At 34.5% G+C, this 19,923-nt stretch overlaps 2 protein-coding genes across 7 annotated transcripts; one reads left to right on the top strand and one right to left on the bottom strand.

The window, feature by feature from the left end:
* Positions 1-2,778: 2,778 nt before the first annotated feature.
* On the top strand, positions 2,779-9,655 carry LOC132724406 (putative nuclease HARBI1). Of its 4 annotated transcripts, none has more exons than XM_060709262.1 (7): positions 2,790-3,131; positions 4,298-4,437; positions 5,566-5,642; positions 5,851-5,969; positions 6,308-6,380; positions 6,608-6,789; positions 7,081-9,655. In XM_060709262.1, exons 4-7 carry the CDS (start codon positions 5,860-5,862, stop codon positions 7,298-7,300), a joined length of 585 nt encoding a protein of 194 aa, XP_060565245.1. In that variant the 5' UTR covers positions 2,790-3,131; positions 4,298-4,437; positions 5,566-5,642; positions 5,851-5,859; the 3' UTR covers positions 7,301-9,655. The 4 variants fall into 4 exon arrangements, 3 of the variants coding, with proteins under 3 accessions (XP_060565245.1, XP_060565244.1, XP_060565242.1); XM_060709261.1 differs by having other exon boundaries at positions 2,790-3,726; XM_060709259.1 differs by having other exon boundaries at positions 2,790-4,437.
* On the bottom strand, positions 8,667-14,502 carry LOC132724407 (nuclear apoptosis-inducing factor 1-like). 3 transcript variants are annotated; one of them, XM_060709263.1, is made up of 7 exons: positions 14,109-14,502; positions 12,503-12,569; positions 11,819-11,917; positions 10,297-10,353; positions 9,672-9,713; positions 9,299-9,337; positions 8,667-8,807 (listed from the first exon to the last, which is right to left on the bottom strand). In XM_060709263.1, exons 1-7 carry the CDS (start codon positions 14,297-14,299, stop codon positions 8,754-8,756), a joined length of 549 nt encoding a protein of 182 aa, XP_060565246.1. In that variant the 5' UTR covers positions 14,300-14,502; the 3' UTR covers positions 8,667-8,753. The 3 variants fall into 3 exon arrangements, with proteins under 3 accessions (XP_060565246.1, XP_060565248.1, XP_060565247.1); XM_060709265.1 differs by lacking the exon at positions 9,672-9,713; XM_060709264.1 differs by lacking the exon at positions 9,299-9,337 and having other exon boundaries at positions 8,669-8,807.
* Positions 14,503-19,923: the final 5,421 nt, after the last annotated feature.

Genomic DNA, 19,923 nt, shown 5'->3' with positions numbered 1-19,923 from the left:
CAAGAAAGAGAACCTTTGAGGTAAATGAGTGTTTTATATATTAATTATGTCTTTTTCATATATATTTAAGTAAGATATTCAATTGATGTTTTTATTATATAGGGCACCTTGCACTTTGCACACAGTACACTGTTGTGAGTTGTGAGCCGCACATCTCACACTGGTGAGCCGTGAGTCTCACAGTACAGACATGTAAACTGTGAGCCCCACATCACATATAATGAGCTGTGAGCTCTGCTAGTATATAAACCCTGCTCTCACAAGTAATCTTGGCTTCACACATTTTTTTCTTGCTCCGAACTTACGGACGTTTTCGGCTATATTTTAAATTTAATGTGCGCTCTAGATTTTTGAAGATAAATATTTTTCAAAAATGATAACTTAACAACAGTCATTCTTAATTGGTCAAAAGGGTTACATTTACTCATTATATAGTCTTTTTTCATTCTTGTTTATAATATAACAAAGAATTAGTGTTTGATATAGATATTTTTACACTTTGTTAAACTGGTATCGCAACTAGGCGAATCTATCAGTCTTAAATTAAAGACTCGTGTATTTTCTGGATACCGTATCATCTCGTGCATTTTCGAAGAAATAATAGGGAGTATAAGAATTGATTTACTTACATTGCTAGCTAATGCAAACGTTTATGTATACATATTTTGATCTCAATTATTAAATAAAACGTCAATGAAGTCTAGTTATTCTATGTTGAAAAAATAATAAATTTTTATATACTTGATAAATAAATTCAAGTGAAACGCCAAAATTAAAACAGACTTTTTTGTTCTTTTTATTATTATTGAAACATTTGGTGAAGCCCAGAACCCTAGCAAAGTTCAGATCCAGTGATCGGACCTTATCTCAACAATTTAAGTAATCCGTACTAAAAATGAATGATCCGGCAGCCGTAGATAGGATAGTGAAATGTTGATAAGCTTCTCGAGTATTCCTGTAGAGGTGAATGCACATGTTATACCATCATCCAGAACAATGATTGGTGATGATATCTCTAAAAATTGTGCAGTTATGAGTTCGAGCACAAACAATGATGATCCCCTATCACAGCAGAACACCAATGATAATTCGTCCAACCAAATAACACATTGAAGACAGATATATCTGTCGTTTTGAAAGATGTAATGAAAGAGTTAAAGGAACTTAAACAGGTCTCAATCAAACAAACCCTAACGCTAACAGTTATGTTCCAAATGATAGTACCACTGCTCAACCTAACACTTGTCATGTACAGTCTAATGTAAAGGTAGAACACCACAGTTCCAGTTGCCAAACTTACAAAATCTACAAAAAATCTAATGAATTTCGGTATGACTCAATTCAGCCTGTAAGTCAAAATGCTCGAGTCCCAAGTTATTGTCACACACAGCATTATAATGCAAGTAGCCCGTTTTGTAATCCTGCTCGCAAAGTAAATCATATCGAAATGCCGTCTTTCTCTGGAAAGGAATATTGGCCGAGTTGGATTTCAAGGTTTGAACCAATAGCAGAAAGATATGCATGGGGTATCAGTGATAAATTAGACCAATTATTGACTAGACTAGAAGGTGTAGCATGTGAATTTGTATTCACTCAAATTCCATGACATGTCTTAAGAGTCTCTTCAGAAATTGTTTTAAAATTTAACTGTAGATACAGATAAATAGAAACAGCTCGCTCTTTTGCTGCAAAGTTCAGCAAAAGGTCTTAGAAAACATGCATAAACTGTCGAAGATTTTGCCGCAGATCTGAAACGATTATACAATAAGGCAAATGGGTATAGAAACAGCCAAACCCATGATAAAGACCTTGTGCAAAGGTTTCTCGATGGCCACTTTGATGAAAATGTTCGAATCGAAGTTGAATACCACAAAAAGCCATGAAATATAGATGAGACTGTTTTCCATGTTGTTAAATCTTATCCAAACAAGAAACTCTGCAAAGTCTGATAGGAAGAAATTCACAAGAAGAGCTCAGAAAGCCGATGAAGGATACAATGAAACTTATATAAATAGAACACCATCAGGTTATACTTCCAAAAATGAAGGGTCTATTGTCGTACATGACCTAACTGAATTAATGCAGGATCTTTTACAACGTATGGTACTGTGTGAAAAGGCTAACTCTACACAAAATGTAAGAGATCAAAGTCATAAAGGAGGTAAACGTACATTTGAATGTTTAAATTGTTATGAACAGGGACACTTTTCCCGGGATTGTCCTAGAAAGAATGAAAATCCAGCCATTAGTGGCAATGTACCCCACGGAAATTTAAACTTCAATGGACCAGCCCAAAGGAAGGTCCAAAAAGATAGTAAAAAGGCCAATTACATAGGTTCGAACCTGGATAATGGACTTGAAAATGGAGAAGATATGTTGCATGTATCACATAGAGACTTAGCAAAAGGTGTGTATATAGATTGCCTAATTGGCAAAGAACCTTTTGTTTAATGCGGACACAGGGATGTCAAAACTATTCTGTCGCCAAGGGTGTATGACAAATTGAGTGATGAAGAGCATCCGAAGGATCAACTAGAAAAGTGACAGTAGCAGATAACATCTCCATAACAGGGAAGTCTGAAACCTTAGTAGATGTCTTCATTTAGAGAGTCGAGGAAGACGACTTTGATAATCGGGCGGATTATATTCTAGAGCCATCTGAAGGTTTCAAAGACAGATATCAATTGGTAGGGCGTCCACTTTAGTTGATATTAATAGAGCAGCAACTTTCAAGGTCAGGGTCCTGGGGCCCGTCTTATCAACGGTCGTACGACCGTTTTTATCGTACGATTGTCGTACGTCGATCGTACGATTTTGGCGCGGTGTCTTATCAAACGTCGCAGATTTTCATAATCGTACGATTATCGTAAGATCATGCATTTTTTCTGCGATCGCTGAGAAGCAGTCGCAGATCAAACAAAATGGCCGCCTTACTACTTGTAAACGAACGCCGCCGACGAAAATCACGCTGTTTTCGGCAACGAACGGTTAATATTGATGACTTAACCGATCGAGAAGTCATTTCCCGATACAGACTCAATAAAGCAGCGATTAAAGAGTTGGAGGAGCTCTGTCGGGCTGATCTTTCCCCTAAAACGGGTAGATCGCAGTCTATTTGCAGCATGACGAAGGTAAATGTATCGAAGTTTCACTGTATTTATTACTCTCTGCATTGTGTTTACATTCGCAACTAAGCAGTTTGACCTTAACCTTGATTTATTTTTAGCCCAAGCATTATGGGTAAACATGGCGCTGTGTTATGTGTATACATACAAAAACATTAGACTTGGATCCACAATAACACGGCTTTAATTAGAGCTTTGATAACAATGCCGTTGTAAAAGAAAGGAAAAGTGATGTTATTAACAAATTCAATAATTCTTAATACGTCAGAGGAGAGGAATTTCGAGGAATTTGGCTGAATTTGTAGATATTATGATGCGTAAACAAGGAGTGCATAACTCCATAGCCATAGGCATAGGATGATCTGATGATAGGAGGATTATTTAAACCGGTTTCATTACCTGTAAAAATGGGCAAACGTGTTTTGTTATGAAATGTAAACACTGTTCATTTTACATTTAATGGCTGGCAATATCAACAGTTGCTGAAGTTACGAGAAATCAGTAATAAACGATAAAGGATTAATAATTATCAGCTGTTTATGACATAGCACTCGTCCATGTCGTCTATTATTAAAGCTTATCATAAGTATAGCACTAGCAGGTAAGAATAATTTCTTTACATGATAGCTAATAAGTTCTGAGTTTCACAGCCCATTGAATATAAATGTCATATTTTAGGTATGTATAATAAAAGCCAACACTTGTTAGTATTCTTTTTTTTCTTTACATGTGTGTGTTTTTATTTATCTCGTTGCCACGAGATACTATGTCGTGGCCACGAGTTACTAAGTCACAGTGACGCTAAGTGTTAAATTAGCACAAGTCAATAAGTTGTATAAATTGCACTTTTACAGGCCGGTGAAGTAGGGGTATCCTTGTACTACAGCACATGTCTAGTTAATTGGGGAAAGTAACATAAATGGTGTAATCTGATTGGTTATTTATCACGTGACCACAACTTAACTATCTCGTGGCCACGACATAGTATCTCGTGGCCACGACTTAGTAACTCGTGGCCACGACATAGTATCTCGTGGCCACAAGATAAATAAAAACACACACATGTCACATTTGTGCCACCGTAAAAATCATATAAGATCTAGATATATTTTTATCAAAGTAATTTTATTTCAAGCACATCAATAAAGCAATTCGACTTTCATTCTTTGCAGGTTCTTATTGGACTTTGATACCTCGCAAAAGGCGATTTCATATCAGAAGTTGGAGACCTCCACGGGGTGTCTAAAGCCAGAGCTGCCATTTACATTCACCAATTCATACAAAGTGTAAACCTTCGATTAAAGAATATTAGGTGAGTATGTGGAGCTGTACATATATACAAGTAATTTTACTTACTTATAATAAATTCTATAATAGGACAGGGTTATATTGAATCTAATTCAATTTAATTTCTGAGACACTTCGTCAATTAGCATCCATTGATATTTATGTGATTACATTCATACACAGTAGTCTATTGCTCAATACAAATCTGTGCAAAATTTTATCTATTTTTACTAGATATATTATTTGAAAAAAACTAAGGCAATCCTGTATATCACAGGTAAATATGCACCACATGTTTGCTGTATGTTTGGTACCCCATATGTAAAACATATGTGTTTCATGTGTTTTGAAAAACATGTGTTTAAAAACATGTGTTTTTCATATGAAAGATTAACATATGTAAACAGGACCATATGAAAAGCATGTGTCAACAAGCATATGTTGAACTCATGGTTATCACGTGTTTTTATATGAATAAGTTTTCATAATTATGTAAAATATATGTGAACTTTCGTGTGTTTTTCATATGATAAATCTATGTATTATATATTCTGCAAACTTTACACTTTTTACAGTCGCTATTAGATTCTAAATGATTGTACAAAAATTCTGTTCATGCATCTATGTGCAACTTATGGTTCTGGGAAAATAATAATTTTTTGTGAAAAACATAAGTCTATATCATACATGTAACAAACAGTGACCTTTTCTTGGCCCACCATATGAAAAACGTGTTATTCATGTGTATCCATGTTTGCATCATATGTAAAACATATGGAGCACTTTTCTGGAAGAAACCATATGTTTTTACCATATGTAAAACATGTGTGTCACATACATTTAACATGTGGTGCATAATTTACCGGTGTACTTACATGGGTTTTGTCTGATATAATCAGGGCCCTTTCTGAACTTTGAAAAAAAAAATGCATTATGCCAGCTCTTTTTGTTTTAAGAATAGTTGGCATTCACTGTCTTATGGCTCTAACTTGTTCATAATGTTTTATATATTAGATAATAATGGTAGCAATATGATATTTTATGGGGTTTCATATAGCAAAGGAAAACCCTATTCCTACCACTTCTTTAATCAGTACATATACTCTTTTCATTTAACGTCTATAATTAAATACCACTTATACTTTTATTTCAGATTTCCAACTGAGAGGTCAAGATTACATCATTTGAAGAGGAAATTCTATGAGAAATGTAGAATCCCAAACGTAATCGGTAATTGATCATTAATTACTGAACATTAGTTTCATATATACATATATATTAAAAGCAATGTTTTAAAATATAATAATTATGCTTTTGGAAATGCTTGTTACATTGTTTTATGTTTAAAATCATTTGATATCATTTCTACAGGCACAAGTGGCACTTCTTTGTATACAATCCTTACTAAGAAATATCAATTCAGCTTCTTTTTTTGTAGGAGCAGTAGATGGAACCAGTCATCCCTATTCAGGGTCCATCACAGGATGAGGCAGCTTATGTCTGCAGAAAAGGGTTCTATGCTCTTAATGTTCAGGCAGTAGTCAATGCTGAAATGAGGTACACTATTTTATGTCAAACATTCAAGTCCTGTGTTAAATTACAAAAAAATTATAAAATAGAATCTAATTTAGTTTCTTAATCCAAGAAGTGTCCCAGGAGGAACTTATTTTCATTTGACAACTGTTTAAATCAGTATAATGAAGATGAACTTAACATACACTTTTATAACATTAAAATGCTAAGGAGAAAAAAGGGAAGCATACTACTGGCAATTTATAAAAAAAAAAGTACAACTTCAGATAAATTTATTAATTCAATATATTTCCTGTAGATTAATGTATCAAATTGATGTAGCTGTTGTAGATTAACTTATCAAATAAATATACTTCTTGTAGATTCACAGATGTTGTTTCAAGGTGGCCTGGTTCACAGCATGATGCGGCCATTTTCAATGCTTGTGGGTTAAAGGTGAAATTTTTCACAATCAATTTCTCATGACATGAATTAAAGCTGCATTACCCGTAATGGACTATTAATTATATTAGTAAATGCTTGTGCTAACATCATACTAAATGATTAAGGACAAAAATATTTTTTCTTTCTGATTTTATCTACCGGTAGCTTTTGTGAATTTTCTAAAGAAAACTATATGTCATCTGAAAATAACTGCTTTATGATAACCTATCATTTTTCAGACACATTTAGAACAAAGTAATAATGGGTTGTTAATGGGGGATAGTGGGTACCCTCTTAGGAGGTACCTCTTGACCCCAAAGGTGAATCCGACAACACCACAAGAGGAAGCCTTCAATAAACACCATAGCAGAGGCAGAATGGTGGTAGAAAAAGCCTTTGGTATACTGAAGTCACGTTTCAGGTAAAATATTGCAAATCATTCAAAGTAATTATTGTATTAGTTTAGTTTATACAAATTTATTTTAGTTCGATTGTGTTGGAAGCTATAAGCTTATAGAAACACTCTCGAATCCGTACCTGGAACCAACCAGTACTAAGCAATGAATGTAAAGTTTCTTGCTCAAGGAAACAACGGCTTGGCCCTGACAGGATTTGAACCCACGCTGCGTTCTGGTCTGGATCCCTGCTGGTCGCAAACCCATTATGTTGGTTATGTCATGACGCGGCTCATATATTTATGCCTTTATTGCAGATGGCTACACAAAAGTGGTGGTGTTCTACCGTTTTCACCAGAAAAGAGCAGCCAAATTGTGGTAGCATGTATGAGGCTACATAACTTTTGTAAAACTAGAGGAGTACAAGAGCCTGTGGAGATCATCACACAGGATGATGATGATGATGATAATAATTTACCAAATGGAGATGACAGAAGTAATAATAACATTAGACAGGAATTAATTAATTTATTCTGAAAAAATGTTTTTAAGACATAGAAATTAAAATATAATTACTTGTTCTGGTCACTTGAAATATAACATTTCACTCAATTAAAACAATTAAATCTATGTTTTGATCTCAATTTAGCACCCATGTATTACTTAAAAGAATTACTTTGTATTTCACATAAACCAAAATTAGCACAGTACAGTAGTTAACTTATTGTCAGAGTCAACGATACCTTTGATAAGAAAAAATTATATTTGTAATGAATAATAAACATTAAAGGGGTTAAGTAGTAATATTAAATAATATAAGTAAACTATACATGTGGAAGCTATTCAGTTAATCTGTTGAATATTAATTTGTGATTTCATGAAAAATACATTAATTCATTGTGAAAAATAACTACTAAAAATATAGCTTTCAGAAATATCCCCTTGTCTTACAACTATACCTGTTAAATATTAATAATTCAAATACTGCACATTTTTTAACATCATTTTTCATTGGAATACAATGATGTTTAAATTTATGATTGAAGAATTTTTTTCCCTCTAAAAATGTTGTTTGCTGTATTATGACTTTGTTACAAAGATTTCTGATAAGTTATATGGCCATTTAAAAGAATTTGTTTGCAAATTATAACCCTCACCTTGTGACTAGGTTATATAAGCAAACAACCATTTAAATGGGGTAATATAACCTGTCAAAATTCTTTTTTAACTAACAGTATAACAAGTTTCATGTTGATGTCTTTTATAGCTTTTAAATCATTCTATATTACAGGCAATTATGTTAAAAATTCTAAATTGCCTAAAATTCTAAGTTTAAAAAGGACTTAACTCTTGCAACTATCATAATTGCTCAACTGTTACTTCAAAACAAACATGGTTAAAACAATTCAAAATACAGATAGGACAGAAGTGTTTCCTGATAAAAATAGACACCAACACTATGTTAGGGAGGGTGGGTGCTTAAATGAAAATTTTACAATGACTATAAATTAATGATTAAGAAATAATATATCCTAAATTTTGATTTTAGTGCTAAATAAAATCACTGTTCGGAGTCCAGATGTAAGAAATTACATCACGGGGGCAAAGCCCCGTTGATATAATGCTGCACATCTGAAGGACAAACATTGATTTTAATTTATCAATGGTTAAATTTACTGATTGAGATATATTATTTCAATCCTAACACATGTCAACTAATAAATGCTGCAGTACCCGATATTAAGCTAACTTGTGCCTGTAAAGTTTCCATATTAATATTCAGCTCGTAAAATTTTTAATGGTTTCATCAAATGTCCAAATTAAGAATGTCAACATTGATTTTATGACCATTATAACACACAATTTCGGTTCTTCTGAGTTCATAAGGGAAACATACATGTCGTGTTAGAATTTTAAATAAGTTTGTCTAATCTTTTTTTTATGCCATCTAAAGACTGATTTAATGTTTTTAATGTTGAATTCAATTCTGTCATAATTGCAGTCTGTTGTTCAACAAGTTGATATATGTCATCCTCTGTTTTCTCTGAAAAATGAAATCAAAATAACTCAGTCTAAAAGATTGATGTATGTACAATTTTCATGTACATACTTAGTGGAACAAGTTTAGATATGGTCAATTTGCAAAAAGTGCATTTAAGTTACAAGAAATTACTTCCAAAACACACTGCATTATATAAATAGTTTATATTCTGATTCAATGTGCAAGTACTGTATTTCAATGTACTAATAATGCCTCAAATCAAGTTATGGGGGTTTTTGTGTATGAGTAGTTAAGGTTGTTTTCTTCACATCACCTGCCCCACACGGCTGTGTGTTTAAAACCCAACAGAGACTTTGGTTTTTTTTTCCTTTTGTGGAAGCTACACGTATCTATATCTTATGGGTGATCTGTGGTTCTACTCAAGTGCATGCTTTTCAAGGCCTCAGTTCGCAATCACTAGTATGTTGAATCATGCAAGTTAATAAATGAATAATAATAGAATTGGAGTAATACTATAACATAATAATACTTACTGTCATATTTTGCCTTCTTTGGCACTGGCTCATTATCACCTACAATTTAATGTGCATGAGTATTATTGAATTATTTCAAGCTTGAATAAGAAATAAAACGACAGTTGTTTATGTTAATGAAGGTATTTTTTCATAAATATATATGTATACAAGTTTCCAGAAGATTTTAGAAAGTTTTTCTTTTTGAGTTTTTGGCACACTTAACCTCAGTTAAATAGAATGCAACAATCCTATCATTTTTTATAAAAAGTGACATGGTGTGACTATAAATAATTTCAACAATACATGTCAACATATATTATTGATAAGACATTATGTACTTTGTTAAATTGCTGAATAAACATTATGTAAAGTTAAGTTATGTTATTCTTACCTTCAAATCCTTTATCATGCAAAATTTCCTTTCTTCCCAAAGCTAAAAAAAGAAGCCTGTATTAGTTATTACATAACTTAAAGTACAAGTCACATGTCCATAAACTGCACAATGTGACATGCTAACTAATAAATGTGAATCTTAAGTATGTAACCTTCTGGTATAAGTATGTAGCCTTCTGATACGTAAAATTATGTAGTCTATGGATTGCTGCATAATTCACAATATTTGTGTGTCTTTTCTAATTGTATATTTCTGCTCATGACTGTATACCTTACATGTATATAAATATGTATACATCTACCTAGATACCTATTATAGGAAATGACAGCTTAGTTTATGTAACATTATAATGTTAAATCACAGAAAAACAGATACACTAATCTACTATCATCCATAATAAATTCCAATATACATAATAGCATTCATGACTGAAAACATTGACTGCTTGACCAATGAAAGAGGAAATATTAAACTAATTTTGAGTAATTAGCTTTTGTCAATTAAGGATATTTGGAAACTTGATAATTACTGTAACATTGAAAATAATGAAATTTCCTAACAAATTATAATAAATGTATTATCAACATGCTCACAACAATAAAATTTATATACATGTACTTACAGTTTGTCTCACTTCCAACAGGAAGGTCTGGGATTGTAAGGCCAGGATCATTATTTTCTGAAAATGGAATACATTATACAGTTTTATTTCATGCTTTCCAGTGTTTTATTGTAATATATAGATGATTATATTCTGATAAACCACTAGTGAAATTTATAAAATATAATTTTCACTGTAGCCGGACTATATCTGAATGCGGATGAAAAGAGAATCGTAACTAAATGGAATGACAGGCAGAGATAAATGCTGTCATGCGTAAATTTTGCTTCTTAAGGAAAAGAAAGTCGATGTCACCATACATCATGTTAAAAATGTAACAAAATTAGAGAAATTTAACAGAACTATATTTCAAAATTGATGATGTGACGTCATGATGTGATGACGTCACAAAGGAAATGCGCGACGTTACACAGCAAAATCAGTAAAGAATACTTAAAATCACTTAAATAGCATGAAATAAAAAGAAAATTTATTTGTTTTACATATAAGATTGAAATATATTTCATTCGTGAACACCAGCTATTATATTTTCACTCATGGCTACGCCACTCGTGAAAATATTGCATCTGGTGTTCACTCAGTGAAATTATATTTCAATCTTACATGCAAAACAAACAAATATCCTCTATATATCAGTAACAGAAGTGAAAGTGTGAAGAATTCAATCTATGTTTATCATAATTAATTTTATTTATTCTATGTTTAACTTGGGAACAAATGTCTTAATTTTCTTAAAATAGTCTATTCATTTAATACTGTTAAGATGTTTGGATTAAGTTATTGTGCTTCACTTATAATTTATTTTAAGTAAATTTGGTCATTCATCATGAAATTCATTCACACTTAATGACATGATCACAGTATCATTCTACATGTAGTTATAAGTGCAATACAAAACTTTACCAAGAAAGGTGTCTGCACCATTTTCTATCCCTTCTACACTGCATTAGGGTATTGTCTGTAGAATCTGTGTAGAAATAGCCATGTATATAGAAAATTAGTGAAAAGTCAGGAGATTTGAAATGATAAACTGGTGTGTAACCCTTTACATATAATCTTAAAAAAGTAAGTTTATAGCTTCACTTGTTTCAGAAACAAAAAAGATATGCAGGATACTTTTTAAGTGGACATTACATTTTTCAAAAAGCAATGATGATGATATTTGTTTGTATGTAACATTTATTAAAGAAAAAATATAGGGAAAGGACAATACAGATCACATATAAATTATAGGGAAAAATATTTCCATACTAGCCATTCTACAACAATTTTCTATCATACATCTTCAACTTAGTCTATTAATAAACTTTACATATGAGATATTTGTATATAAGACAATGTTGATCTTAAGAAACTGTCAATGTCAATGTCAGAACAGTGTTGCAGAAAAAATGCAATTATTAGGAGGAAATTTGCAATGGGAAGTAATTTAAAAGCTGGAAAAACAGTTTATGTATCTTCAGACAATGTCTATTTTTTTCTATGATGGTTAGACCATACTAACTATTAAATCTATTGATACCTTGCTCTCCCATGCCTTCAGGTCTAAGATAGGGGCTGGGCCACCACCTGTTTTTCTGGTTTCCGCAATATACTGTATAGTTTTCTTCTTGGTTTGTGACTGAAAAGATAATCAATCATATGTATTAGCCTTAAATAAAATTCCATTTGTGTCTGTAATGAATGCAGAAACTAAAAGTATCTAGAAACTGTCAACACCTAATCTCACCTTCTTGTTCTTGTGATGTAATATAAATACATCACTTCATGAAAATATGTAGAAGGGCAGAGTATTTACAGGTAGACGGGTGAAAAATAACTCCTGCTTTTACAGCAAAAAGGTACATGTTACCCTTTAATATGAAATGACTTGTTACTTATAAATGTGCTGTATGTTAAAAAAATTGATTACAGCATGAACATTAACAATTTTGAAACATCTAAATCTTTTACAAATTAGGGTCAAAATGTCATGCAATGAATGAAATGTGGGTGTTGAAAAAATTCAGCAGGAGAGAAAGGTTGACATTCAAAATACTTTAGTTTGGTAAAAGATCTATTTTTGGTTAAATATTCAGCTAAACAAAGCTTTCAAATTACAAATTATCAGATTTTAACTCTTTATTTAGAATTATTTTCACATGTTATTTAAAAAAACATGATAGTTAAATAAATTTAAAAGAAATTTTAGCATTAAAATACAAACCTTCAAGTCAATCCATTTCTTTTTGACTTGTTCAAGCGTCCTTGAACACCCGCTTACACTGTTCACACTGAAATAAATCAAACTTAAAGATATATAATATATGCTTAAATTTGACATTAGAAAATATTGATAACTGCTACATATATGTAATATATACATATATATATAAATATATAACAAACACATTCTGACTTCACACAAAGTAGATAAGTTATATTTAAAATTCTACATGTTATAGGTGGTCACAATGTAAATATTAAGAACCATTAAAAAACTGGCAGTTTTTTTAAAAAAGACCAACTTCACTTGTCCTGTTTAGGGGAACACAGCTTCCCATACATACTTCATTCATTATTTTATTCATTCAGTAAATATTTCATTGATTTCAATAATTTTCTGTGATTAAAATATTATACTTAAGGATAAGCATATACATAGTATATATTTAAGGATAAGGGAAACATGAAAAGTTATAAGTGACAAGTGTACACTATTTATTTGCAAATACAAAAAAAGTTAAGAACGATTAGAAAGACGATTGATAACGTAAAGGCACATTATGCATATTTGTTAATTCTTTAGAAATGTCAAACATGTGTTAAATAATGTTTTGATATTGATTTAGGAACCTGTAAAATGATTAACAACTGAAGAAATTTAACAGCACTAAATGTGCAGTGATGTGTTGTTAAGGTAGCAAAATGTAAACAAAGTACACATGAAGTATTTTGACTTCCATCACAGGACCTTGAACTTATGTCAATAAAAAATGTTGTTTTTTTCTCGAGACATTAATGCTGTTATTGAATAACATAATTTCAAGGTCCTGTACAATTTACCAATTCACTATAATTATACCAATTACCATCATAAGTATTTGTTTAAACTGTAACAAGCATTTCTGATGCTTAATTAGGCTTTAAGTAAGAGAAGTATATTGAAACAATAACAGCTCCCTTTTATTGATTATACTTAAACAATAAAAACAACCTTGTTTCCTCAAAACAGAAGTAGAGTTGACATGTACTGTACATGTTCTAGTCCTATGAGAAATATACAGTTGCTGTGTAATATGCTGGGCTAGCAAATCATACATGTGATTTAACAGATTCAAAATTGTTGGATGCAGAAAACAGAGCCCCAGAAGTATTAAATATACAAATGTGACAATGAGTGGCATGATTCATTACCCTAACTAACAACTTCACAGTGGCCAGTGTTAATTTTATACTATAATAATCCAAACCAGTCTATTTTATAGAATTGGTCAACTTATAGAAAGTGGCAATTGGTCGAATTTATTTTATGTCAAAAATTTGTAAAATTTGCTGAAAAATGAATGAAAGAAATAACATAAAATATGGGTCAAAGTAGTTAAATACATGTATATATCAGATATGTCATTCTTTGTATATTGTGAAATAGAACTAATCCGAGAGTAGATCGAGTGACATTGAATCAGTACCGCTACAGACCACGGCTTTCATTTAAGCCTTTTAGATGTTTTAAAGCGATATATAAAGTTTTGCAAGTACAATTTATGTAAATATACATGTAAATATCGCAAATGATCGTAAATGATCTATTAATAAAAATTGCTGGTTACCTTTCCACTACATCCGCCCAAAACCGGGCTTTGTCCGCGGCCGTAAGTGTCTGTGAAAACTTGCCGGTGGCCACATCAGCAGTTTCACATTTGCTAATGAGCATATCACGCTCATCAGTTGTCCAATTAACTTTTCTTGCCTTGTCAGACATCGCTGAATTGTAGCACACGTCGTATTTCAAGTTTGACATTAAAATGCGCGTTACCTCCTTTTTTGAAGAGTACGTGTTAGTGCGCAGGCGTAAGAATCGTACGCTTATGAAAATTGTAAGATTTTAGGTTGAACGTACGACCGCGTTGATAAGACAGTCTTACGATCGAGCGTACGACAATCGTAGATCAAAATCGTACGCTAAGATTTCCAAAATCGTACGATCGTTGATAAGACGGGCCCCAGAATCCGTTCTCTACAGAAATCTAGCTTTGACGAGATGCAGAGATTGGCAAGGCAGAAAAAATAGTAACTGTCATAACTGATAACGAACATGAGCAGGAATCACAATATATGAATATGTTCGAAGAGAGCATATTGCGGAACAGGGAAATAAAAGGAAAACACTTATTGAACAAAAAAAAAAGAACATGTTTCGAAGCATTTAAGAGAATTGTTTGAGCGGTCTACTATTGAACGGTCAAGGGGAGAGTAGAAGATTGGGACCTTGGCGTTACAAACTTGGCGAACATGAAATTAGGACAGGGAATGCAGAGCCTACCAAGCAGCGTCCAGAAGGTTTCCGTTAGCCTATGTCACGGTGGAAAAAAGAGAGCGATAGACGACTTACTGAAAAAAGTGGTGATACAAAAGTGCACATCGCCTTGGGCAAGCCAAATACTACTCGGGAATAAAAAGGCAGGCGCCATCAGACCATGTGTTGACTACCGAAAAGTTAAGAAAAGTTAATGCATTGGTCAAACCAGATGGTTTCCCCTTTCCTCGTATCCAGGACTGTTTAGATGCAGTAGCTGGTGCAAGTCTCTTCAGTAGCTTTGATTTAACGAGCGGTTATTTCTAGATTCCCTTGAAGAAAGAAGACACACCAAAAAGCGCGTTTGCATGGAAATGTGGCCAATTTGAAATTACCAGAATGCCTTTCGGTATAAACAATAGTAGTAGCACATTCCAACGTACCATAGAGCTAGCACTACAAGGCCTTCAATGGGAGACCTGTCTGGTCTATATAGACGATATCTTTGTGTTTGGTTTTACTTTTGATCAACACATTGTAAGAGTCGAAACTGTCCTTGATAGAATAAAGCAAGCAGGTCTTAAGTTACGCCCTGATAAATGCCATCTGTTTCAGACTGAGGTTACCTTTGTCGGTCATATTGTATCAAAGATGGCGTACGCCCAGACGCTAACAATATATCCAAAATAGGGAACTGACCCAAACGCATTCTAAACAGGTCAAGCTATTTGTTGCCACAGGTTCGTACAATCGCAGATTCAAAAAGTCTACGCTCAGCTGGCACGTTCCTTAACGAATCTTACTAAGAAAGGGGTGGAATTCTGCTGGGACAAAGATTGCAAAACGCCTTTAAACTAATTAAAGAAGCGATAACTAGCCCAGACATTATGACTTTTCCTTTGAATGAAGGCGATAACTATGCTTCGGGTCTCGGCGGAATACTATTGTTTGTTTGTTTGTTTCATTTTACGCCTTTTCCCAACAGTATTTCAGTCATATAGGCGGGTAGTTTCCTAACCATCGTTCCTGGAAAGTTACACCAGTACTAGACTACCTTCCTCCGCGCTAAACTACCAAAGCATCTCCCGGGGTCGAATCCACGCCAGAGAGGTAACTGGATTAGAAGGAAGTTATCGACTCTAACCCCTCGACCACGGTGGCGATACAAGCTCAAATACAAAATTCGCATGAAAGAGAAGTAGCGTATGCAAGCAGAGGCTTTAATAAAGCAGAGAAAAATTATTGCATATCTGAACAAGAATTGTTAGCAGTTGTGTATTTTATACAATACTGTCGTCAATATCTGCTTAATCGCAAGTTTCTGGTGCGAACTGACCATCAAGCGTTCGTTTGGTTGTTTTCACTAAAAGAGCTAAGCGATAAAATCGCGCGATGGCTGGAGATCCTGGCTGACTTTGAGTTTTCCATTGAGTATCGGCCTGGAAAGAAGCAACCACATTGTGACGCTCATTCTCGATGTCCACAGCCGAGAGATTGTCGTTGTCAAGAAGTCGATATGTCAGAAATAGAGAGAAAAACAGATCTAGAATCCCCAAAGAAAGCCCAACACGGCAAAATAGCAAAATATTGCCTGTTCATGGACGATACTGGAAAGTGCAAGTTACCGATTACGCCCCCTAGCACCAGCTTAAGCAGAATTCAACATTTAAACAGAAAAAAATGGAGAAATTTTGAATTTTAAAACATCCGCAGATGCTTTCATACGGCGGTTATCATGGAACCTTCTATGTGACACAGAAGTGTCATTCCATGAAAAGCGGCGTATGGTCTCCAAGTAAAAGAATGCGTGTGCTCTAAACGAGAAAACAATGGGCTGAACTAAATAAAATGGAATTTTGAAAGGGGAACTGAGGTAATGAAGCCTGCATATCACAGGCAAGACGTCCAAAGACAAATTCAAAAATCAGGCAATATATCCTAAGGGCGATTATACAGTATTCAAGCAGGAAATATGATCAACAAGATCAACAAGGAAGGGCGGCGTTCAATGAACGCAACCCCCATATGACCCAGCAACAAGAACCAGTGGCAAGGAGCCACTGGAACCACCCAAGTTGAAAAAGGCCAAATACAAGAAACTTCAAATACCATCTAAAATGTGCTCACATCGCGCCTATAGTAAAGGCTAAATCTGGAAACAAAGTGATCCCTCGGAATCATTAATCACAACGAAATAACGTAAGAATTGAAGACTCGGTTTGATTGTGTCTGTACATGAGAGATAGTTAAAAAGTGCAACATCCCTCACGCCCCCAGCACCGGCTTAAAGCCAGCAAGTAATGAAATGCAAAGAGAAAGTCGAATATCGAGACATTACTGGTTTTTGTTTGACACCCTAGAAATACATAATGGCATACTTTATAGGAAATTTATATGGTTAAATGAATGAGATGCAAGGTTTCAAATGATTGTTCCTGAATTTTTAAAAAATGATATACTTTTATTCTACAGTCGTATAATATTCGATTGTCAGGACATTAAGATACCGAGAAGACTATAAAGACGGTGTTACAGCATTATTACTGGTTTGTATTAAAAAACAGTGTCCGTCTGTATGTACAGTCATGTCATACTTGTGCTGCAGACAATATACCCAAGTAAGCGACCAAGGAGATGCTTTTGAATGCAAACTCTTTCAAGAGCGCTGCAATATTTTATTTGAAGTTAGGAAAAATCATGTAAGCCCAAAGAACCCGAAGGGTAACGGACAAACTGAGCGATATATATCAGAACCTTGATGCGTATGATCCAAGCATACATCGTCGAACAAGATGAATGGGACCTCCAATTAGGTTGAATTGCTGCAGCATATCGGTCTACTCCTCATGAAGCAGAAAGGTTTACGCCGAATATAATGTGCCTCGGTAGAGAGATTCTAATGCCAGCAGATCAAGTGTTCGGCTATGTTCGTGAAGCACAAGTTGCCTCACCTTCAGAGCATGTAGAAGTGATAAGACAAAATATGATGAATGCGCATGATGTTGCTTAACTCTATCTTAAAACTTCCGAAAAAAAAAACAAGAAAAGAGCGATATGATTCAAACCTACAATTTGCAGTGTACAATATAGGTGATTTTTATGGCCTTTGCATTAAAGCAGAAAAGAAGGTGTTACTACGAAGCTGGAACATAAATGTGATGGACCATTGATGATTCAGAAAGAGATGTCAGCAGTTACCTATGTACGTATTGCAGCTAGATCGACAAGAACCAAAAAACGTTGCTCATCAGGATAAATTGAAGAAATATGTAGCTTGCGAGATACCAGACTGGTTGAAGAGAGCTCAAAAGTTGTTCCTAAAAGATGCAACTCCAGCAATAAATAATCTGTATTTATATGCATCTCAAAAAGCATTATAATTATATATTAATCGCATATTTTATGTATCTGATGTCTATTTTTATTATCAAAACTTTACTTAGTTTATGTGCTTTTCTCCTTCATCGGCGGGACCTTTTCGAACACAAAGAAACCGATGAACACGCAGTCACAGCGGTCGAACATTTTGTACAAGAACATCGTAGCTCTGTGCTGACGATATATTAAGTGAACCTGTTAATATAGAGGATATTTGTTAAATTCAGTGCGCCACTCGTGAAATATACCTTTTGGTACTCATTCGGTGAAATATATTCCGATTTTACACTAAACTAAACAAATTTGCTTTTTTATTATATGCAAAGAAACGTTTTAATAAGACATTAAACCTAATACAGAAAGAAAAGCGCGCCAAATAATAATACAACGTGACGTCATTTACGAATCACGTAATTAAAATGGTACCCAGTTCTGTGCACGCTGGTATTTCACTATAACAACGTAAGGGGGCTTAACTTCAAAACAGTGAAATTATAAAAGTGGTAATATAAAGGTTCTAACAGTGAAATTACCCGTTTTATATCACGGATATATTTCTATAAACCACCGAAAAGCATGTAATAAACAAGTTTAACTGTAAAGTATAAAGGGTGTCCCATTATATATATTATCAGATGATGGAGGCTCAACAAAGGAGATGTCATTTTTACTCCTGTCTGCATTGTTTTGGCAATAGGGTTACGTAAGTGGCAGAGAGATATAGGCTTATGGACCACTTCCAGAAGCACCACTTTGCACTAGACCAAGCGGCGTTCTATTGCAATCTCTGCATATTCAGATGTCTCACCAGAAAGCAACTAGAGAAACACCTGACAGGCTACAAGCGTCATGTGATGATGGCCAATACACCTGTCATTGGTGACCAAAGGATAAACTTCGTGGCGAATCCAAGACACCGTTAGATCACAGAGGGTATCGACTACAGACTGGATAACCTGGAAGACAAAGTAGGTCAGCAATTCAAACATGTTGACCCATTTGAGGAGTCTCCGACCCAGTTGCTAAGTGTGGCCAAATCCCAGGATCTTGTTACTGTCAGAGTGACACCAGACGTCCTGGCCACACTGATCTCTATCTACTGTCACCAATGTGAGTGCCAGCAACTACATCAGAGCTCCCAAAGTATCATCCTGTGAGGCCTGGGCTCCATGACTTTGACGACCTGAGCTACCTACCCAGTCTGCCAACTTCTCAACAGCCTCACAATCAGCCATCCAGTAGTGTATATGTCCCTACGCCGCATAACAGTACTCTTTCTGTGGCGAAGCGGACGTCTCTTCGTACAACAGTGTTGCGCATGAGGATGATCTCCACACACAGGTACATCATCAGGCCAACAGAGAGGAGAATGTCCTTGACCAAATTTTGGGCAACAGCATTCCCATGACGTTCTCTCCTGTAGGCGCGGCATCTGTCACAGAAGCAGAAAACCTTGTGATCCAGACCACGTGTGAGCACGCAACGCAAACGAGACCGATTAACGAAGAACTGGCTCAGAGGTACCAGCACTTTACAGCCACAATTGGTCACTTCGAAAATACCCTTCAGGTGTCGTTGTGAAAGGTTACCTTTGCCTTGGACTTGAACACCAATACAACTCGCCACATAGGGCAGACCCTTGAATCGATGGCTGAATCACTAAGAAACCTTTCAAGGTCGATGGAATGGTACGTTGATGACCAACGGAGGTAACGACGTGACGAGAGCACCACAAGACCAGAGAAGAAGCC

The sequence above is a fragment of the Ruditapes philippinarum genome, unplaced genomic scaffold (genome assembly GCF_026571515.1).
Source record: "Ruditapes philippinarum isolate M1 unplaced genomic scaffold, ASM2657151v2 ctg1049_1_1_1_1, whole genome shotgun sequence".
NCBI lineage: Eukaryota > Metazoa > Mollusca > Bivalvia > Venerida > Veneridae > Ruditapes > Ruditapes philippinarum.
Note: the sequence above shows the minus strand (reverse complement) of the source record. Positions and strands in the feature narration are given on the sequence as shown.